General features: G+C 44.4%; 1 protein-coding gene across 2 annotated transcripts; it reads left to right on the forward strand.

The window, feature by feature from the left end:
• The first annotated feature begins 11,344 nt into the window (after window positions 1–11,344).
• On the forward strand, window positions 11,345–13,095 carry LOC146389661 (nuclear factor 7, ovary-like). 2 transcript variants are annotated; one of them, XM_084923004.1, is made up of 2 exons: window positions 11,345–11,368; window positions 11,953–13,095. In XM_084923004.1, the coding sequence occupies exons 1-2, from the start codon at window positions 11,345–11,347 to the stop codon at window positions 13,093–13,095; spliced, it is 1,167 nt and encodes a 388-aa protein (XP_084779130.1). The 2 variants fall into 2 exon arrangements, with proteins under 2 accessions (XP_084779130.1, XP_084779128.1); XM_084923002.1 differs by lacking the exon at window positions 11,345–11,368 and having other exon boundaries at window positions 11,642–13,095.
• Window positions 13,096–19,606: the final 6,511 nt, after the last annotated feature.

The raw sequence follows: 19,606 nt of genomic DNA on the forward strand, positions 1-19,606 counted from the left end.
CAGTGAAGCACTTTAAGCACAAGCATGTTTAAGTAATCTTTCTTGTAGAACTTTGCGACAAATAAAGAGCTTTGTGTTGAAAGGTTGTTAGTTAATCATTTACAAATCAATATTTACAAATCAAAAAAACGTGAACATGTAAAACTGCGGTGTTAAGCAATGCAGTCAAAAAATTTGGGTACGCCTAACTTTTGTGCTGGTACACCTAACTTTTGTGCTGGTGCGCCTAAAAATAAAATTTAGGCGCACCAGTGCAACCATGGCAAAAAGTCAGTCTAGAGCCCTGAATCAGCTGGAAAGTGGTCAACGAACTGGGGAGGATAATCAAGATCTGGAAAAGTACGTTGTACATTATGGTCTCCTCTATTTCCTCGACCCAAAAACGAAATGTGGTCTCCGCCCACTCAAGCAGCTTAATCTGTTTGCTCCTACTACACTCCCTGGTTATCTGCTCAAGTATTACCACGATCGTCCTACAGCCGGACATCTGGGCATTGAAAAAACGCTGGCACGCTTGCGTCTCAGATTCTTTGGGCCACACATGAACTCTGATGTGCAAAAGTATGTGGTCTCATGTTGTTCATGTCAAGCCACTAAGCCAACTCAAAGAAAAACAGCAGGCCTTATGGTCGCTATCCAGCCACAAAGACAATGGGAGTACGCAGGGGTGGACTATGTTGGCCCACTGCCCCGCACACAAAGAGGGAATGCTTATATCCTTGCTTTTGTGGACTATTTCTCAAAATGGATCAAGGTTAGTGCTGTGAGAGAAGCCACTGCTCAAGTTGCTGCAAATAAGTTCATTACTGACATTTTTGCCTGACATGGTTCTCCCTCCTAACTTATTTCTGATAGGGGAACACCTTTTGTCAGTGAACTCTTTGAGCATGTTTTGTTGACTCTTGGGACTGAACACAGACTAACGACTGCATATCATCCTCAAACTAATGCAACTGAGCATGTAAATCGCACTTTGAAAACGGCTATTCGAGCATATGTTGGGGATAAGCACACTTCCTGGGACAAGTATCTTCCCCAGATCTGTTTTGCACTGCGTACTGCGCCTCACGAGAGCACAGGCCTGAGCCTGTCTATGATGCTGTATGGGCGAGAGTTGGAAACGCCCTTAGACCTTGTCACTCAACCCTCCTGGGAAGGACTGAGTGACCCTGAAATGTCTTACGCAGATAACCTGAGAGCTTCACTTCGGGATGCTCATGAACATGCTCGCTTGGTGCTCGAAGAGAGATCTGAGACGTCGCACAGTCTCTTATGAAATTGGAGACCACCTCAGAGTAAAGTCGCACCCAAAATCAGATGCATCGTCCAACTTATCTGCAAAGTTGGCCCCCCTTTACACTGGTCCCTACCGCATCTCCAAGAGGATGTCTGATGTGAATTACTGTCTCACCACAGTGGACACTGGGGAGAAAGTTGGAGTTTTTCATGTTGCAAACCTGTAACCATTCTACACCTTTATCTGGCAAGCATGCAAAGCTAAAGGCTGCAGCAGCTTTGGATCTCAGTCCCCAAGTTTTCAAGATATTAGGATAGTTTTCTTTCATACTTCATTTTTAAATTAGACTCTTCAACATTGTGAAATATTACTACTGTCACGGCTGCTGAGGGGAGCTCTGAGGTGTTGAGAGAATGAGGACCCAAAATGCAGGCGATGACTGATGATTCGAGTGATGTTTATTTACAAAGTGGACGGAACAAAAAACAGGAGCACAAAAGAGTCCAAAAACAAAACGTGCAAAAAAAAACCCACTGGCACACAGAGAACAGTTCACTAATAATTCAGGGGGGCGACCGTGCGGATGACAACAGCGGCAACGGGGCAACAGTTCAGGAGGCCGACCGTGCAAATGGCGACGGGGCAACAGTTCAGGGGGCTGACCGTGCAGACGGCAACGGCGGCGGTATGGAAACAGTTCCGGAGGCCGACCGTGCGGAAGGCAGTAGCGGCGTCGGCGACACAAGTCCGGAGGCCGGCCGCGCGGAAGGCAGCAGCAGTGTTTGGGAGGTCGTCCATAGTGGCAATGATGCCCAACAAGCAGTCTGGCAGACGACCGACGATGTCGAGGCGGCAGTATGGGACCCAAAGGCTGCATGGCCCCCACAGCACCAGGCGAGGCTGAGGCTGAAGCGGAAGCTGGACCAGGCGAGGCTGAGGCTGAAGCGGAGGCTGGACCAGGCGAGGCTGAGGCTGAAGCGGAGGCTGGACCAGGCGAGGCTGAGGCTGAAGTGGAGGATGGACCAGGCGAAGCTGCTGCTGCAGGCTTGGGTGAAGCTGCGGCTGTAGGCATGGGTGAAGCTGCGGCTGCAGGCGTGGGTGAAGACGCGGCAGGCAATGGCACGGAAGCCGCAGGTGGTGGCGCTGCAGGCGATGGTAATGGCTGGACGGGCTCCTCGGACCCTCCAGCAGGGGCAGTCACACGACCAGTGGGCACAGGGGCCCCTGGAACACACAGGGCAGAACCAGCAGGCACGTGGGCCTCTAGCAGGGACAAAACAGAACCAGCAGGCGCGCGGGCCTCTGGCAGGGACAAAACAGAACCAGCAGGCGCCCGCTGGGTTCCTAGCCTCCAGGGGTCCAAAGTGGGCTGAGGGCTGAAACTCAGCCTCTGGGGAGGCCCTGGAGAAAGTAACTGTCTCTAAACGGGCCAGCTTTTGAGGAATGAAAACAGTCTTAATGGGTTTTTCTCTCTGCTTAGAATTAGAGGTTGTAGAACAGTTCTTTATGGGCTGAATAGACATAGCTTGCTGTACAGGAGGAGTAGGTGAAGGTGGTGGTTGAATAGGTGGCTGAGCTGAGGGCGACTGAAGGAATGGTTGAGCTGATAATGGTGGTGAAGTTGGAGTAGGTGGTGGAGTAGATGACTGAGCTCGTGGCTGGGCAGCTATCAGAGCCTTGGGCTGGGCAGCTAACTGAGCTTCAGGCTGGGCAGCTAGCTGAGCTTCGGGCTGGGCAGTTAGCTGAGCTTGTGGCTGGGCAGCTAACTGAGCTTGTGGCTGGGCTGCTACGGTCTCAGGAAACACATTCTTATAAACGACAGTTTATAAGAACACACTCACATGAGACGGGGACCTTCAGAATAAAACAGGAAACTCAGACACAGAGAACCAGACAAGACACTGAACTAAACAGACAGATTCACAAACAGGCAGTGTGACACCACAGACGGACAGAACACAAAAGTGGGACCAGGGCAGGCACAGAACAGAAACCTAAATCACATTATCTAAAAGTTTAAAACAACCATAGCAACAGATGTGATGTGAAATCACCTTTCAGCCAACAAAACTAAAGATAAATCAACAAACAGCATGGCTACAAGGCTGAACTAACTCACCAAGTAACAGTTGCAGCAGAAGGTTTTTGTGTTTCATCAGATTAGGTGTATATTTGAGATGTGAACTGATTGAAATCTAAACTTTAGAACATGTTTTTCTCTTGAACCCAAAAGCATCTGGGTATATCAAAATATATTTTAAAAAATCTCAGAAAACATTTCATCTTGACATACTTTTTCACTCAGAGGATGTTTCCCAACACTGCAGACGAGGATGACGTAGAAATAAGATTGACCCTTGTAAAAACAGGGTGGGACATGTTCAGGAGCAGAAACTCCTAAACCCTTCATCCAGTTTAAATGTGGATACCCTCAAATGCAGCTGTGAGTCTAGATGTCTATGTCCATTATATAACTATAATTGAAATGTGTTTCAGTAAGCAGGTAAAAAAAACGAAACCCCACAGTGTCAAAATAAATATGGACCCAACTTTACATTATTGAGCTAACGGCGCCATAAAAGCACGTCAATAATTAATGTGGACTTCTGTATGTCACGCACTCCCATCTGTTTATGTGTATGTGAGAAAGAGAGTGAGTGTGAGGGGATGAGCCGAAGGAGAGCTGTTCAGACTTTGTCCTTTTTGAAAGGAAACGGTCAACATTAGCCACCACGCCAGCGACGCCACAAACAGCTGAGGATCTTCACACCAGCCAGTGAGTACAAACTGGAAGACAGTCCTCACATTTAGTGCCAGTTTCTCTTTATTGACCTGGCTCTGTTCACTCTGAGCAGATATCTGTCTCCGGCCTCACCTGTGACATCATAACAGGGCCATTGTTTATATACAAAGTAAGAACTGGTTGTTCACATATATATGAGGCTGGCACTAACACACCACTGCCTAAGGCAACAAGAATTTTATGATTTATCAATGTTAATGGAAATGTTTCATCGTTAGTGTGATCTGCTCCAGCTGTGCTTACTCTGCTGGACTGTTAAAATCACTCCAGGAAGTATTCAGAACTGCTGGTATGATGTTACAAGCTGTATCCCAATTCAGGGTCTGCATCCTTCAAGGCCCCATTTAAAGGCCTTTCAGAAACAAGTTAAATATTCAGAAACCTAAAGTATGTATCAGCAGCAGAATGGAGCTAAAAATAAATGTTTGTTTCAGTTCTATGAAGCTTTGAGTATTTTGGATTAGTAGTACTGCTGTGTTTGTTGCATCATATTGCTGTAATTGTTTATATGCTTTATATATTCTGAGATAAGTTGATCTATAGTGTTACATCATATTCTATAAGGATGTTATGTGTTTGTATACTTTCTGCCCAGTTTGACCCATTTAGCAGAAGTCAGCCTGTTTAAGGCTCTGATATCTATTCTGTATGACTTAAAGCAGTTATGATTTTCACACCCATTAAAGGGATATTTAAGATATCCGTCTACTCTTCATTTTATCAGAAACAATTATCACAGCTCGCACATTTTCTTTTTACACATATATGTAAGCATTCAGACAGATTTAGTAATGCCAACATTACGTAGACCGCAAAGGCTGGGTCCTCTGAAGGAAGCAGACCCTGAATTGGGATACAGCCACAGTCCTCACTGAGGTTTTTATGTAGGTCATTTGTGGGATAGGCCGCCCAGCATTTCCTGATTTTGTTTACTGATGATGTCATGTCTGACATCAGCAGGTAAAACCAAAAGGAGTTTTTCTCCCCTGTAGGAAGGATTCCAGCGTTGCTGCCTCTTTCTGTTGTTACTGTTTATATAATTATTGGGTTAATTGATTATAATAAAGATTTATTTTGTGTTAAACACCTCTGCCTGGCATCCGTTTCATTCCAATCCGGATCCAATTGTTACTATCCCCCACCCTCTTCGCCTAGCCTTCATGTGGGGACGACCTGCAGCAGGCGTTTATTGGTGTTTTGCTTTTTTTTTCTTTTGTTTTTAACTCTGTTCTTAACCATGTTAACTTTTAAGTGAACGGTTTCCTTGATTCATTTCTTATGTGGTTTTTGCTGAGATGGAGATCTTTTACACCTTATTTTTATTGTCGGTGGCAATGCTCACCTGGAGTCATTCACTCTCAATTACTTACATGCGCGAGGAACTACGTGGATTACGGTGATCCTGTTTTTCTTGCGTACGATTCTTCTAATGTGTTAAAGATGGTGAGTTAGCGAACCCAGACGCGGACCTCTCATAAAAGTTGAACAGTGTCTTTATTTACAGTGAAGCAAAACAAGTCCACAGTTATCCACGGTGCAAGTCCTTTCAGTGTTCCTCTCCCGTTCTCCCCTCGTGATACGTGCTAGTGCATTGGTGTCCATAAAACTCCCAAAAATCAGCAAAGTCGCTCCTTCCATCTCTCCATCTCGTTCGCTCCTGGGAACAGGCAAAAACAAACATAATTAGGCTCCCTCCGCTATCTACACTGTTTTTACCACTCTGCGCTGTTTTTCACTCAGCCACACCATTAAATAGTCCTGCCAACGATGGTGGATAATTGACAGCAGCTGGCGAGGAATCGGTCACAGGTGAGGCAGCTGAGAGCGGCAGCGCTTCCGGGTCGGAGGTCTCTCGTTGCTACACGACCGCGTAACAATTGTAGCGGAGCCGGAGAAAAAACAGAGTGAGAGAGAGGAGAACACACACACACAGGCAGGTCGACCGGTCAGGGCACCGTCCGACCCTGACATAATACTTGGATGGATATTACTCTTGGAGGATTTATTTGCCCAGTTAAAGACTAACTTTGAAAAGCCCCTGGGCTTGAGAAAATGCGGAAAGAAAGACAGCGTGCATCAGTGTGTAAGGAAAATTTTGAGGAAGAATCTGCTCCTCTGCAGTCTAAGATCCTGGCTAATGCCCAATTTCTTAGGGACAAGATTGATGCACTAAAAGGGAATGTGCTTTATCTATGGGAATACAGTGAGGCTCGTCTGATGGTGACACTTCACTGCAAATCAGTGGCTTTGGGACCCCTGTCAGATTGGATTGGAACTGTGGAGTAATACATGTAGATAACCAGCTGTTAGTTTGGTATTTTGTCCTAATCCGCTTGCCGTACCTCCGTGTAGGTCTGTGTATGTTTTGAGTGGTATAGGCGGCAATCCGTTATTGAATCCAAGCATGTAAGTTCTCTGCTGCTCTGCTGGTTAATAAAACCACGTTAACTGAGTTTACTGCTTCATCATTATCATACTGGTGAACATACAACATGGTGTCAGAAGCAAGGGAACATGTACTTCGTACTTGACTGTGTTTTTATTTATTTTTTTCCGTCTCAAGTCTATTTTCTGGGTGCATTTTTTTGTATCCGGACTGCAGCCGACATGGCGGAAGGATTCAGGAGGCCCGACCCGCTTGTTTTCGATGGTAATATTGCTGAAAATTGGCGCATTTTTGAGCAAGACTATGACATTTTTATAGCGGCGGCACACTCTGACAAGCCAGCGCGCACACAAGCCTACATATTGTTCAACTTAGCAGGTCCCGAAGCCATAGAACGGGAGCGGTCTTTTGTTTACGCACCAGAAGCAAGAGAGCCCGGCGATGGAGGACGAGTCCTCATTCCTGCAGAATCGAAGGAGGATCCTGAGTGCCTCAAAAGGAAATTCAGAGAAATGTGCAGCCCACAAACCAACGTCACAATGGAAAGACACAAGTTCAACACGCGGAATCAGAGGACTGGCGAGACTCTTGAATCCTATGTAAGTGATTTACGGATTGAAGCAAAAAGCTGCAGATTTGGTGATCTGAGTGAAGAACTAATAAGAGACAGACTAGTTTGTGGCATCAACAATGACAATTTAAGGAAAGTGCTACTGCGTGATAGTGATCTAACGTTAGCAAAAGCCATATCTGTGTGCCAGATTCATGAAATGACTGAAGAGTATAATAAAACACTTGCTTTTCCTCAACAATCTGCGACAAATGTTGATGTGCTCCAGCCCAAATTTACAAGAAAGCACAGAGGAGATAAAATGAAAATACAAGGAGACAGGTCTGAAACTCAGCATGTCACTAACTGTACTAACTGTGGGGTCGCTCATGCTGCAAAAAAGAGTAAATGTCCAGCTTTTGGGCAGCAGTGTCATGCATGCAAAAAGTGGAATCATTTTAAGAAACGGTGCAGAGCCGTTCAGCCTACCCAAAACGTAGCAAGACATAGAAAGTCAGTTCATCATGTGGAACCAAACCAAGCTGATGACAGCGGAGATGACACATTCTACGTTGATGGAATAAACCTGCAATATGCAATCCATGCGACTGATGTGCATGTGGAACACAAAGAGGAGGTTTTTGTCACCGTGCAGATTAATGGGATTCCTGTTGAGATGAAAGTAGACACAGATGCTAAATGTAATGTGCTTCCCAAGAAAACGGCTAACATTATAAGAGCAGATAAACAAATGAAAGCACACCCCAAGTCCGTTAACCTAGTAGCATTTGGAGGCAGCAAGATTCAAACCTCAAGTGTAATTAGGCTGCAGTGTTTTCTGCATGGACAGTCACGTGTGCTATCATTCTTTGTTATTAATGAAGATGTTCAGCCAATACTTGGACTATGTGCGTGCAGAGAAATGGGACTTGTATCATTCAGCAATGACATCCACCAATTGAGCACGTCTGCAGATGACCTGTCACAACAGCTTATCACAGAATACAACGACTTATTTTCTGATGAGCTTGGAAGGTTGCCAGTCACCTATTGCATGACACTGAACCCAGATGTGAAACCAGTTGTTCGCCCAGCACATCGCATCCCTTTGGCCATGAAAGACAGAGTCAAGGCAGAGCTGGTCAGGATGGAGAAATTAGGCGTCATTAGTCCTGTCTCAGAGCTGACAGACTGGGTGTCTTCTATGGTAGCCACCAACAAGAAAGGCAAAGATGAAATCAGGATATGCATAAATCCTCGAGATTTAAACACAGCTCTGAAAAGACCACACCATCCCATGCGCACAGCAGAAGAAGTGGCTGCATTAATGTCAAATGCTACTGTGTTCTCTGTTTTGGATGCTAAGAACTCTTTTTGGCAGGTGTCATTGGATCAGAAATCATCCATGCTAACCACCTTCAGCACTTGTTTTGCTCGTTACAGGTTCCTCGGAATGCCTTTTGGTCTTAACGCTGCCAGCGAGGTCTTCCAGAGAGCCATGGAGCAGATATTCGCTGGGTATCCATGTGCCATCATTGTTGATGATGTACTCATCGGCGGAAGAACCATGACAGAACATGACAACAACCTGAGAAAAGTCCTTGATCGTGCCAGAGAAGTAAACCTGCGACTAAACCCATTAAAGTGCAAATTCAGGTCAGTTATGTCGGACACATTTTCACAAGCGAGGGACTTAAAGCAGACCCTTCCAAAACAGCCGCAATCAAAGAGATGCCAGTTCCAACGGATGTCCAAGCCCTGCAGAGGTTCCTGGGGATGATCAATTATCTTGGAAAATTCATTCCAAACTTCAGCCATCTGACAGCTCCTCTGCGACAGCTCACACACAAGGACACCGAGTGGATGTGGGACACACAGCATCAGACTGCGTTTGAAGCACTTAAAGAGCACATGTCTAATCCACCTGTTCTGTCATATTATGATGTCAGCAAACCTGTGACACTAACATGCGATGCATCACAGTATGGTCTTGGTGCAGCTTGCTTACAGGAAGGGCAACCTGTGGCATATGCTTCACGTACTCTGACAGACACTGAAACCAGATATGCTCAGATGGAAAAAGAGCTGCTGGCTGTTGTTTTCTCATGTGCAAAGTTTCATGACTACATTTATGGCAAGCCTGTGGTCGTAAAAAACAGACCATCAGCCACTGGTCACCATACTAAAGAAACCTATTCACCCCTCACCAGCCAGATTACAGAGGATATTGTTAAGGCTCCAAAAATACAACATCACCCTCACATATAAATGTGGAAAACACATGTATCTGGCTGACACGCTGGAGCTCCCAGCAGATCCACTTTCCAGCGGTCTGAAGAAGAGGACAACTTTGATGTCATGACGGTGAGCTGCATCTCTTCTTCACGCCTGGAGGAACTTAAAGGACACACAGCTGAGGATGAAACACTGCAAGCGCTCAGCTCGTTCATCAAACATGGTTGGCCACAACGACTCCACAACCTTCCCACGGCGGTTCATCCATATTTTCCTTTCAGGGATGAGCTGACTGTGGATGATGGCATCATTCTTAAAGGTTCCAAAGCCGTGATCCCAAAATCCCTGCAAGGAGACTACATCACCATCATGCACAGAGGACATCCCGGCGTAGAAGCTACCAAGCGGAGAGCACGGGGGATCGTCTTCTGGCCGTTCATGTCAAGAGATATTGAACAAACAGTTACTTCCTGCTCGGTGTGTAACAGCACTAAATCTCATCAACAAAAAGAGCCCCTTCATCTGCATGAAGTTCCAGATCTTCCTTGGTCAACTGTGGCTACAGATATCTTTGAGTGGCACTGTCAGCACTATTTAGTAGTAGTCGACTCATACTCAGGCTGGTTTGAGATTGACCTGCTAAAGGATTTGACATCAGCGACAGTCATCAAGAAGCTGAAAAGACACTTCTCAGTTCATGGTGCTCCACACACTCTGATCTCAGACAATGGAAGGAAGTTTACAAGCCAGCGTTTCAAAGACTTCGCTTCACAGTGGGATTTTCAACATGTCACCAGCAGTCCAGAGTATCCTCAATCCAATGGGCTTGCTGAGAGAGCAGTGTGCAGTGCTAAACAGCTGATGGAGAAATCTCACAGAGATGGCACTGATGTATTTCTCAACCTGCTGAATCTCAGGAATGTTCCACGTGATGTGAACCTGGGTTCTCCTGCAGAACGACTTCTATCCAGACAGACTCGAACTACGCTCCCAATCACAACCAAACTGCTTGAACCACAACACCGTGAATCTGAGAGAATGAAAGCCCAACTACTCAACAAGAGACTGACTCAGAAGGTCTGTTATGACAGATCCAGCTGACCACTTCCACCTCTTGACGAAGGACAAGTAGTGAGGTTACAGACCCCACAGGGTTATGACCGCACAGGTATGGTGAAGGAACTTTGTAAAGAACTTAGATCCTACCTGGTACAGTCAGATGGAAACACTTAGGAGAAATCACAGACACATATTGCCTGAGCCTGTTACTGTTCAGAAAGACACTGATGTATCATCATGTATGTACTGGTGAACATACAACAATACACAAATCTCATGGAGGAGGGGTATGTTTGTATATCAACCAGGGCTGGTGTAATAATTTTACTCTGCTGGAAGGGTTGTGTCTTCCTGACATTGAGCTCTTGTCAGTATCTTTCAGGCCGTTTTACTTACCGAGAGAATTCCCTAAAATTTTTGTCACTGTTGTTTACACTCATCTCAAAGCTGATGTTAGAGTTGCTGCTGATGCCGTTTTTAAAGTGGTACACAATCTGCAGTCCCTCTCTCCGGATGCTCCTAATTTTGTTCTTGGTGATTTTAACAACTGTAATCTTAAGAAATCACTGAACAATTTCTTTCAATGTGTCCCCTGTCCTACAAGGCGTAATGGAACTCTGGATTTGTGTTATGGACCAATTAAGGGGGCAAAAAAGTCTGTGGCTGGACCTGCACTAGGTTCTTCGGATCACAATGATGTTCATCTCCTCCCTGCTTATAGACCTGTGACGGGAGGGAGAAGACCTGTGTGAAGCGGGCTAATGTCTAGACAAAAGACAGTTGTGTTGCCCTTCAGGGGTGTTTTGATTGCACTGAGTGGTCCCCATTTCAAGAGAGCACTTCCGATGTGGATGAACGTAGCGATGTGGTGTGTAGCTACATCTCTAAAGAGCTAAAGCTAAAGACTCTGTGATTCCATCTAGAGAATTTAAGACTTTCCCCAATAACAAACTGTGGCTCTCTAAAGACATCAACGATTTGATTCTTTAAAGGCCAATTGCTTTTAACGAGGGAGCCGTTTCCACTGTTAGAACATTGAGGAAGGAGGTGAGGGCTGCAATAAAGAACGTTAAGATGAGGTATAAAAATAAGATTGAGGTAGAACTCAGTAGAAACAACCTCAAGAGAGCTTGGCATTGCATGAAAATTTACTCAGTTAACGTATTAAACTATAAAAGTGGAATCTAGAATACATAATAGTAGAGCTATGTAATTACACAATGTGATTACAATGACAAAAATCTAATTTTCCTTTACACTAGAGTACAGTTAAGTTGTGAATTAAATGCATAATGTTATGGTAAAATATGGAAGTATAAGTTGTGTCCCCTTTCTTTCAATATTTCTTATTCCTTTCTTTTACTTTTCTCTCATTTCAGGTGAATCTGATAAACAACACAACAGTCTGCTTTGAACATCAAGCTTCACTCACAGACTCAATGGCTTCCAGATCAGAGGAGGATCTCTGCTGTCCGGTCTGTCGGGAGGTCTTCAGAGATCCTGTTCTTCTGTCATGTAGCCACAGCTTCTGTAAAGACTGTATGAAGAGATGGTGGAGAGAGAGACCAACATGCGAGTGTCCACTTTGTAAGAAAATATCAGAGTATGATCCACCTTTAAACCTGGACTTACAGAACCTGTGTGAGTCATTCTTACGAGAGAGAGATCAGAGAGCTTCAGAGGCTCTCTGCAGTCTGCACTCTGAGAAACTCAAACTCTTCTGTCTGGACCATCAGCAGCCAGTGTGTGTCGTCTGCAGAGACTCAGAAAAACACACCAATCACAGATTCAGACCCATTGATGAAGCTGCACAACAACACAAGAAGGAACTTCAGGAAACACTGGAGCCCTTAAAGAAGAAGTTAAAGGTTCGTGAAGAGGATGAACTGAAATTTCATCAAACAGTAAAACATATTAAGGTCCAGGCCCGATACACAGAGAGGCAGATTAAGGAGCAGTTTAAGAAGCTTCACCAGTTTCTAGCAGAGGAAGAGGAGGCCAGGCTGGCTGCACTGAGGGAGGAAGAGGAGCAGAAGAGTGGGATGATGAAGGAGAAGATGGAGGCTCTGAGCAGAGAGATAGCAGCTCTTTCAGACACAGTCAGAGCCACAGAGGAGGAGCTGAGAGCTGAAGACGTCTCATTCCTGCACAACTACAAGGCTGCAGTGGAAAGAGTCCAGCGCTGCCCCCTGCTGGATGATCCACAGCTGCCCTCAGGAGCTCTGATAGACCAGGCCAAACACCTGGGCAACCTGACCTTCAACATCTGGAACAACATGAAGGACATGGTCTCCTACACTCCTCTCATTCTGGACCCAAACACTGCTCATCCAAACCTCATCCTGTCTGAAGATCTGACCAGTGTGAGAGTAGGAGGAGAGAGGCAGCATCTTCCTGATAATCCAGAGAGGATTGATTATTCCTGTTGTGTCTTGGGCTCTGAGGGCTTTAACTCAGGGACTCACAGCTGGGATGTCGAGGTTGGTGATAATACAGGGTGGGGACTGGGGGTGTTAGCAGAGTCTGTGCAGAGAAAGGGAAGTGCACGGTCCGGATTATGGGGAATAGGGTTCTATGAAGGTAAATACTCATCATTTTCACCATCAGCTCCACCCACTGTTCTCTCAGTAGAGAAGAAGCTCCAGAGGATCAGAGTGAATCTGGACTGGAACAGAGGAAAGCTGTCGTTCTCTGATCCTGATACTAACACACACATACACACCTTCACACACACTTTCACTCACAGGATGTTTCCATATATTTGGTCGTGTAAATTGAACGTGTTGCCATTGAAGGTGTCAGTGTCAGTGGAGCAGATGAGTTGAGGATGATGATATTTCTAATGTTGTTTCCTGTCAGTGAATTAAAGTTTTTAAACTGAAGCTTGGTTTCTTTCTGTTCCCAAAGCTTCACAGACAAGTGTAAAAATCACAAAAAAAAGTGTCATAATTCAGCCACATGATGTGTCAGATGACATGGAGTAGAGAGTTTGAAGTTCTCTTTGGTCACCCTTGTTATTACACCTGAGACGGAGTAATAGCCTCAACATCCAGTGTTATAAGAGATTTATAGTGCTAAAGCTAAAGCACTCTTTTCTTTGTATACTTTGGCTAATAGTAGCCTTACTTAAAAATGTATAAATACAATATGAGAATATAATGGTAAATTATGTAATGGTAAGTCTAATAATAACCCTTTCACTATAATGCCTGGGTAGTGTTAAATCCTCCCAATTCTTTCGATCTTTGGGCTGAAGGAAGGACAATACTCGGTGTATAAACGCTCAATCAACAATTACTTTATTACATACAATTCAACACTTTTGAGCATGAACCATCCGGATGGGGAGACATGCATGAAGAGGGCCACAGCAAATCTCAAAATGGTGGAGGGTTACTCAAACTCTTATAGCCTCTGATGGCCCCCATCTACTCGTAAAAACCTAAACATTCACATTCTTTCTAACTCCTAGCGAGCCTGACTTATGGCCTTGGCTCCCTATTTTGTCTACCTTCAACAACGGTGGGAGTGAAGCTCCCATGGAATTTGCTCTGTGTCCTCTACTATCAGAAAAAGCAAAGTCCTGACTCTCTGAAAACAGTATTTCTTATAACTCAGCAGTATAATGCATCATAAACAATATCATTCATTCACACTGCATCAGCAGTCTAATGTAATACAAATCAGTTTAATAACTGTAATAGTTATCACCTTCTTCTAATTCAGGAGAATACTGCAAACAAAAACTACATAATAATTTCACAATCATTAATCAGGGGTATAACATGGTATAAGATAATATTATAATCCCACAATTCCTCCTTTGATCTCTTTCGTAAAGAGATCAGTTACATCTTGCAATTTAACATTACAATCCAGTTTTACGAGGTCCATCTCTTCTTGCCCTTGAGGCCCTCTGGCCCCCTTTAACGAGTGGACCATATGTGGGATGACCCCTGTGTTTGGGCAGTTCAAATGCAAGAAAAACAATGATTACAACAACAACAGTAGTTACAGATGACACTCCCATCACTCTCCAGTTCTCCCACAGCTTTATTTTCACATTGCAGTTTCCCACCCCCATTCTGGTGCCACCTTATACCTTTCAAACATACTCAGACTAGAACCTCTGTCTAAGGAGCTTTTAACCTTTATTTTATTGCTGCAGCTACCAGTGTCTTCCAGTCGGGTGATCCTCTGCTCTTCTTTCTTCGACCTCTGGGGTTAGACCACCCTCCAGTCGTTGCACAGATCAGGGGATTATTCTGCCCTGATTTCAAACAAAGATCTGTGTATTCTGGGGTCACGGTCGTGTCCCCCTTTTTACCAAGAGCCTCTCGAGCCTCGTTGGTCTGGTGTTCCTGTTTTTTCGCCAACCCCTTCATGGTTATTGCTGTGTTCATGGGATCCATCTTCTTGAGGTGACTAGTCGGAGCCCAAAGCGCCATGACACTTCACCCAGTTGCTGTCTTGGCAGTCTCTAAGTCTGTCTCTGCTGCGAAGGATCCTCATATCTCTGTGACCTCGTCTGGTGTCTGTTCCTTTCTCTGTAAGGCAGAAAACCAAAACACCTCTCTCCCTAGCCTTGATAATCTAATGTTGTTATTCATTGTTCCTCTAGTGATTCAAAATTGGTTTAGCATATCATGTTCGGGACTCTCTGACCCAGGGACTTATTCTAATCACTATGTATGTTTTATTTATATATATATATATATATATATATATATATATATATATATATATATATATATATATATATATATATATATATATGTGTGTATGTATGTATGTATGTATGTATGTATGTATGTATGTATGTATGTGTGTGTGTGTGTGTGTGTGTGTGTGTGTGTGTAGACCATGTTTAGATATGTTGGTGAGGACCAAAAATTGAAATGTTACAATACTTCTGCTGACCAACAGTTCAGGGTCGCAGGGGTGAGAGGTGGGTTACACGCTGGACAGGTCACCAATCTGCAATAGTGCTAACACAGAGAGACATACAACCATTCACACTCACAGTCACACCTATGGGCAATTTAGAATTGCCAGTTAACCTAGATGTAAAAGATTTTTTTTTAATATCTGCAATTCTACTTAAGCACAGAATGTCTGTACTTTTACCACCTTTGCCTATAAGAGATGTGTGCTCACAAGGTGGAGCTTGTTCCTATCTAAACACCAAAACCCTTTATCCCTTCATCTTACATTAATAATAAATTTAAAAAACAGAAACAGCTGTGTGTGATCTGTACATTACAGCTGTCTTTCAAACTGCTCCCAGACTATCTATAAATTAGTTTTCGTAACCTATTTGAATTATCATGTTTATACCTCTGCATGATTTAGAGTCACCAGTTAATCTAACAAAAACCTCTTTTCAAACTGAACAAAGAAATCCTTCCTTTGAAAAGGAAGTCCCCAAATCTTCTTCCAGTAAGGCAACAGTGCAAACCACCAAACCACCCTGATCTCAGCCCAAATACTTTATTTTCTGGTGTCCTACAACAAGGGAGGCTACACTAGTACTGCCAGCTAGGGCTGAAATATATCAAATGGAGCACATTTGAATTAAAAAAGCTACTCTGTCTATTGTACTAGTTTTAGGTCTTGGCCTTTGGCTGAACACTGAGCCCCTTCGCCTACAGGAAGTTGATGCAGTAGATGAGTGGACCAAGTAAATAACTGACTGAACTTGAAGACCAACACAAAGACTGTACAACAACAAAGGAGATGAGCAGACTTTCCCAAGGAATCTGAGGTTCTTCAATATGTCCAGCTTAAAGATTGAGAGTTAATATCAATTAATGTACTGTGCTTTGGTCTGCTGGCTGAGCAGCATCACAGCTGGAGACAGCAACAGACTGAATAAAGCATTCAGGAAAGCTGGCTTTGTGACTGGCTGCTAACTGGACACTCGAAGCAGCACTCCACCCTTAAGAGACATGCTCCATCTGATCTGATCTTTGTGGTGAAGGATTCATACAGCAGCAGGAGGATGAGACCAAAAAACACCTCAAAGCTCTGAAGAACTATCTGAAGACTAAGGTTTCAGGGTACGCTGAGAAGACCCAAATGCAGGACTCATAAACCCAAAGGGATAAACTAAAAGAGGCAGCTGTATTGTGCTGTACAATTCAAACACCAAATACAAGGGGAAAAAACTAGAAACAAGGAAATAAATCTGGGAAACAGTGAAGCTAAGACTTGAACCGAGAACTAGGAGTAACATGCAGCACAGAGGAAACACATAGTAATATGGGACAACATGACAGAGGTTTTAAATACACAAAGGATAACGAGGGGATGGGAAACAGGAGGGAACACAGCTCAAATTAATCAGGTACAATGAGACAGGGAGGAAGCAAAACTGAACACACTGAACACAGGACTTGGAACTGTCACAATAAAACAGGAAACATGAGACAAACACTAAGATGCGGACTTGACGACACGGAGACATGACTGACTCGGGGAGACAGAGGGAACATGGATCAAAGAAACAGAAGTAACTAAACAAGAAATGTAAAGCACAGGAAAGGCACAGAGACAGAAACCTAGAGACTTGTAACAAGAAAAATAAAATAAGCAGAAACCAATAAAGAGAACCAAAACCACGAAAAACAAAAAATCTAATAATATAAAATTAAACTACAATTTACACACATTGGGTCACAGACCCACTACCATGATATAAGGAGTGCTGACTGCCCTCCACGGTCACCTGACCTCAACCCCACTGAAAATTTGTGAAGAACTCTGTGACACTTGTGGGTATTTTCACTGATTCAAGTTTTCATTCAAACTAGTGATCCAGTGAGCCACCTAGTGAGGAACTGGGTATAAAAATGTTCTAATTCACAAACAATGAATACCACACTTTTGCTAATGCCCTTGAATTAAAGGCAAAGGTATTGTTTGATCTTAAAGCCACTGAAAAATATTGAACATTCACCAGGATATTTTGGTGTGTATGCACTGAAACACACCCTGTGTGGTATTTAGAATGGGCATTTATCAGGTTCATAAACGCTGGTTTATGAGCCTGATGCGGTAAGCTGAGCACAGCTTCAACCTGCTGTTTGTTTGTTGAAAAATAGTAATGCGACCACACCGCATTTTTTGTGATTAACGGTAATGGAGTTGTAATAATAGGAATAGTAATTAGTCAGATTACTCGTCACTGAAAAAAGTAACACCGTTACTTGTAAAGCCATTATTCCCATCACTTAGTACAAGGCAACGAAATGTAGTGTGCAGGATATAAATATGAAAACTATACAGAAATATCAGGTGGTTCTTCCTCAGAGTCCTCAGGAAGAGGTGCACTTTCTTGACCAGCTTGGAGCAGTTGGTCGTCCAGGTGAGATCCTCGGAGATGTGGACTCTCAGGAACTTGAAGCTGCTCACACGATCCACAGCCGTCCCTTTGATGTAGATGGGTGGATGTGGGTCAGCATTCTTCCTGTAGTCCACGATGAGCTCCTGGGTCTTCTCTGTGTTGAGTAGTAGGTTGTTTGTGTCGCACCACTCAGCCAGACGATCCACCTCCTCCCTGTAGGCGGCCTCATTGTTGTCATTGATGAGGCCAATTACCATGGTGTCATCTGCAAACTTAATGATGGTGTTGGAACCATCGGCAGGTCTGGAGTCGTGGGTGAAGAGGGAGTAGAGGAAAGGGCTCATCACACAGTTTTGTGGTACACAGGTGTTCATTGTGATGTATATATACATACACATGTGTATTAGGAGTGGAGCTGAGCCCGAATACGGTATTTGGAAAGGCATGAATATCGCGTTTTTTACCAATACTTATTTCGAACAAATACTTGTTCCCAAATACAAAAATATTTGTATTCGGGAACAAGAAAAACTTTAAATCAAAAAGCTGGGTTTCCTTATGAGACCATAGTGCATGCCCGGAGAGTGAGTAAGTGATGTGTAAAAGGTGAGTGACACAGGCTGCTCCACACAGTAACAGAGAAGGCTCGGCTGAGCTATAAAAAACTGAACTGCATTACTATTTTTGTTGAATAGATTTTTTTATACCTTAACTGGGTTCCAGAGGCAGTTTATAACTTTTGTGAAGATCGGGAGATTAATCAATTACGCTGCATTACTGACATCTGCAGTCGGGTGCTCCCATGTTCGCTCTGTTTATTTAGCTCTGTTAGCTCGGTAATTTAGACCAGCAGTCCCCAACACCCGGCCATGGACCGGTACCGGTCTGTGAGTCGTTTGGTACTGGGCCATGAGTGTTGAGGTTCGGATGTGAAATTTGCGGTTTTCAGGGTTTTTATTTCTTTTTATTGTTAATATGTCATCCAGGGAAGGACGGATGTTGTTTTACTTTGCTGTGTTTTAATGTGAAGTGTCCTTATTTATTTTTTATATATTGCATGTTTTGGGTATATCTTGTGGAGTGTTTTATTTATATTGCATGTTTTTGGTTATACCGTCAATTTGTCCTGGAAAGACTCCGCCCCTACCTGATTATAAACCTGATCACACCTGGGAGGTCGCAGAGGCCAATAAGAGGGCCTGGCAGACCACAGAGAAGGAGGCTTGAGGGGAGGCTTGAGAGACGGGCAGGAGTGAGTGGTGTCAGGCGGCGGCGCCTGCAAGCCCGGGGGACTGGTGGAGCTTGGTGTCAAGCAGGGCAGGAGGATACAGCGTCAGTGACCAGGGATGCGGAGCGAGTGGTCCGACCGCTGTAGCAACAAGAGAGAGGAGGATACAGCGTCAGCGACCAGGGACGAAGAGCGAGTGGTCCGACTGCTGCAGCAACAAGAGAGAGGAGGATACAGCAACCAGGGATGCGGAGCGAGCGGTCCGACTGCTGCAGCAACAGGAGGCCAGATTACGCGTCTGCAGGGAATTAGAGGCGGCGAGGCGGGCCGGTGCCGATTGGCGGTTACAAAGAAGCGGCGGGCAGAGTTGAGAGCTCTGCCCACCCGGGGTAAGTCTTTTGACTTGTCCCCTTTAATGAATTATTGCTGCCTAAAGGAATAGTGACTGCCGCTGCCTTCCTTTCTTTAGCGCACCAGGGCGCAGAACGCGGAGAGGAAGGCGAGGACGCCGCCGGGTTTCCCTCCTGCACCGCTTCACTGGATTTTTAATTCTTAGTGACTCTTATACCGTGGCGGACGCCACTGGACTTCTAATGTTGTGTTTTATTGATTTTTACCGTGTTGTCCCCTGGCCAGGGTTGTTTTAATTCATTTTATATTTTTAACTATTTAAATATAATAAATTATATTTTAACTATACAGTTTTTATTCGTGTGCTTTCCCTTAGCGGCTCCACTGCTCTGTCCGTTGGAGGAAGGTTTCC

The sequence above is a fragment of the Perissodus microlepis genome, chromosome 3 (assembly GCF_051167445.1).
Source record: "Perissodus microlepis isolate ML-2025 ecotype Zambia chromosome 3, ASM5116744v1, whole genome shotgun sequence".
NCBI classification, from domain to species: domain Eukaryota; kingdom Metazoa; phylum Chordata; class Actinopteri; order Cichliformes; family Cichlidae; genus Perissodus; species Perissodus microlepis.

Bases quoted from the DNA above. Each gene is read 5' to 3' on its own strand.
- LOC146389661 (XM_084923002.1), top strand. From the start codon at position 11,710: ATGGCTTCCAGATCAGAGGAGGATCTCTGCTGTCCGGTCTGTCGGGAG.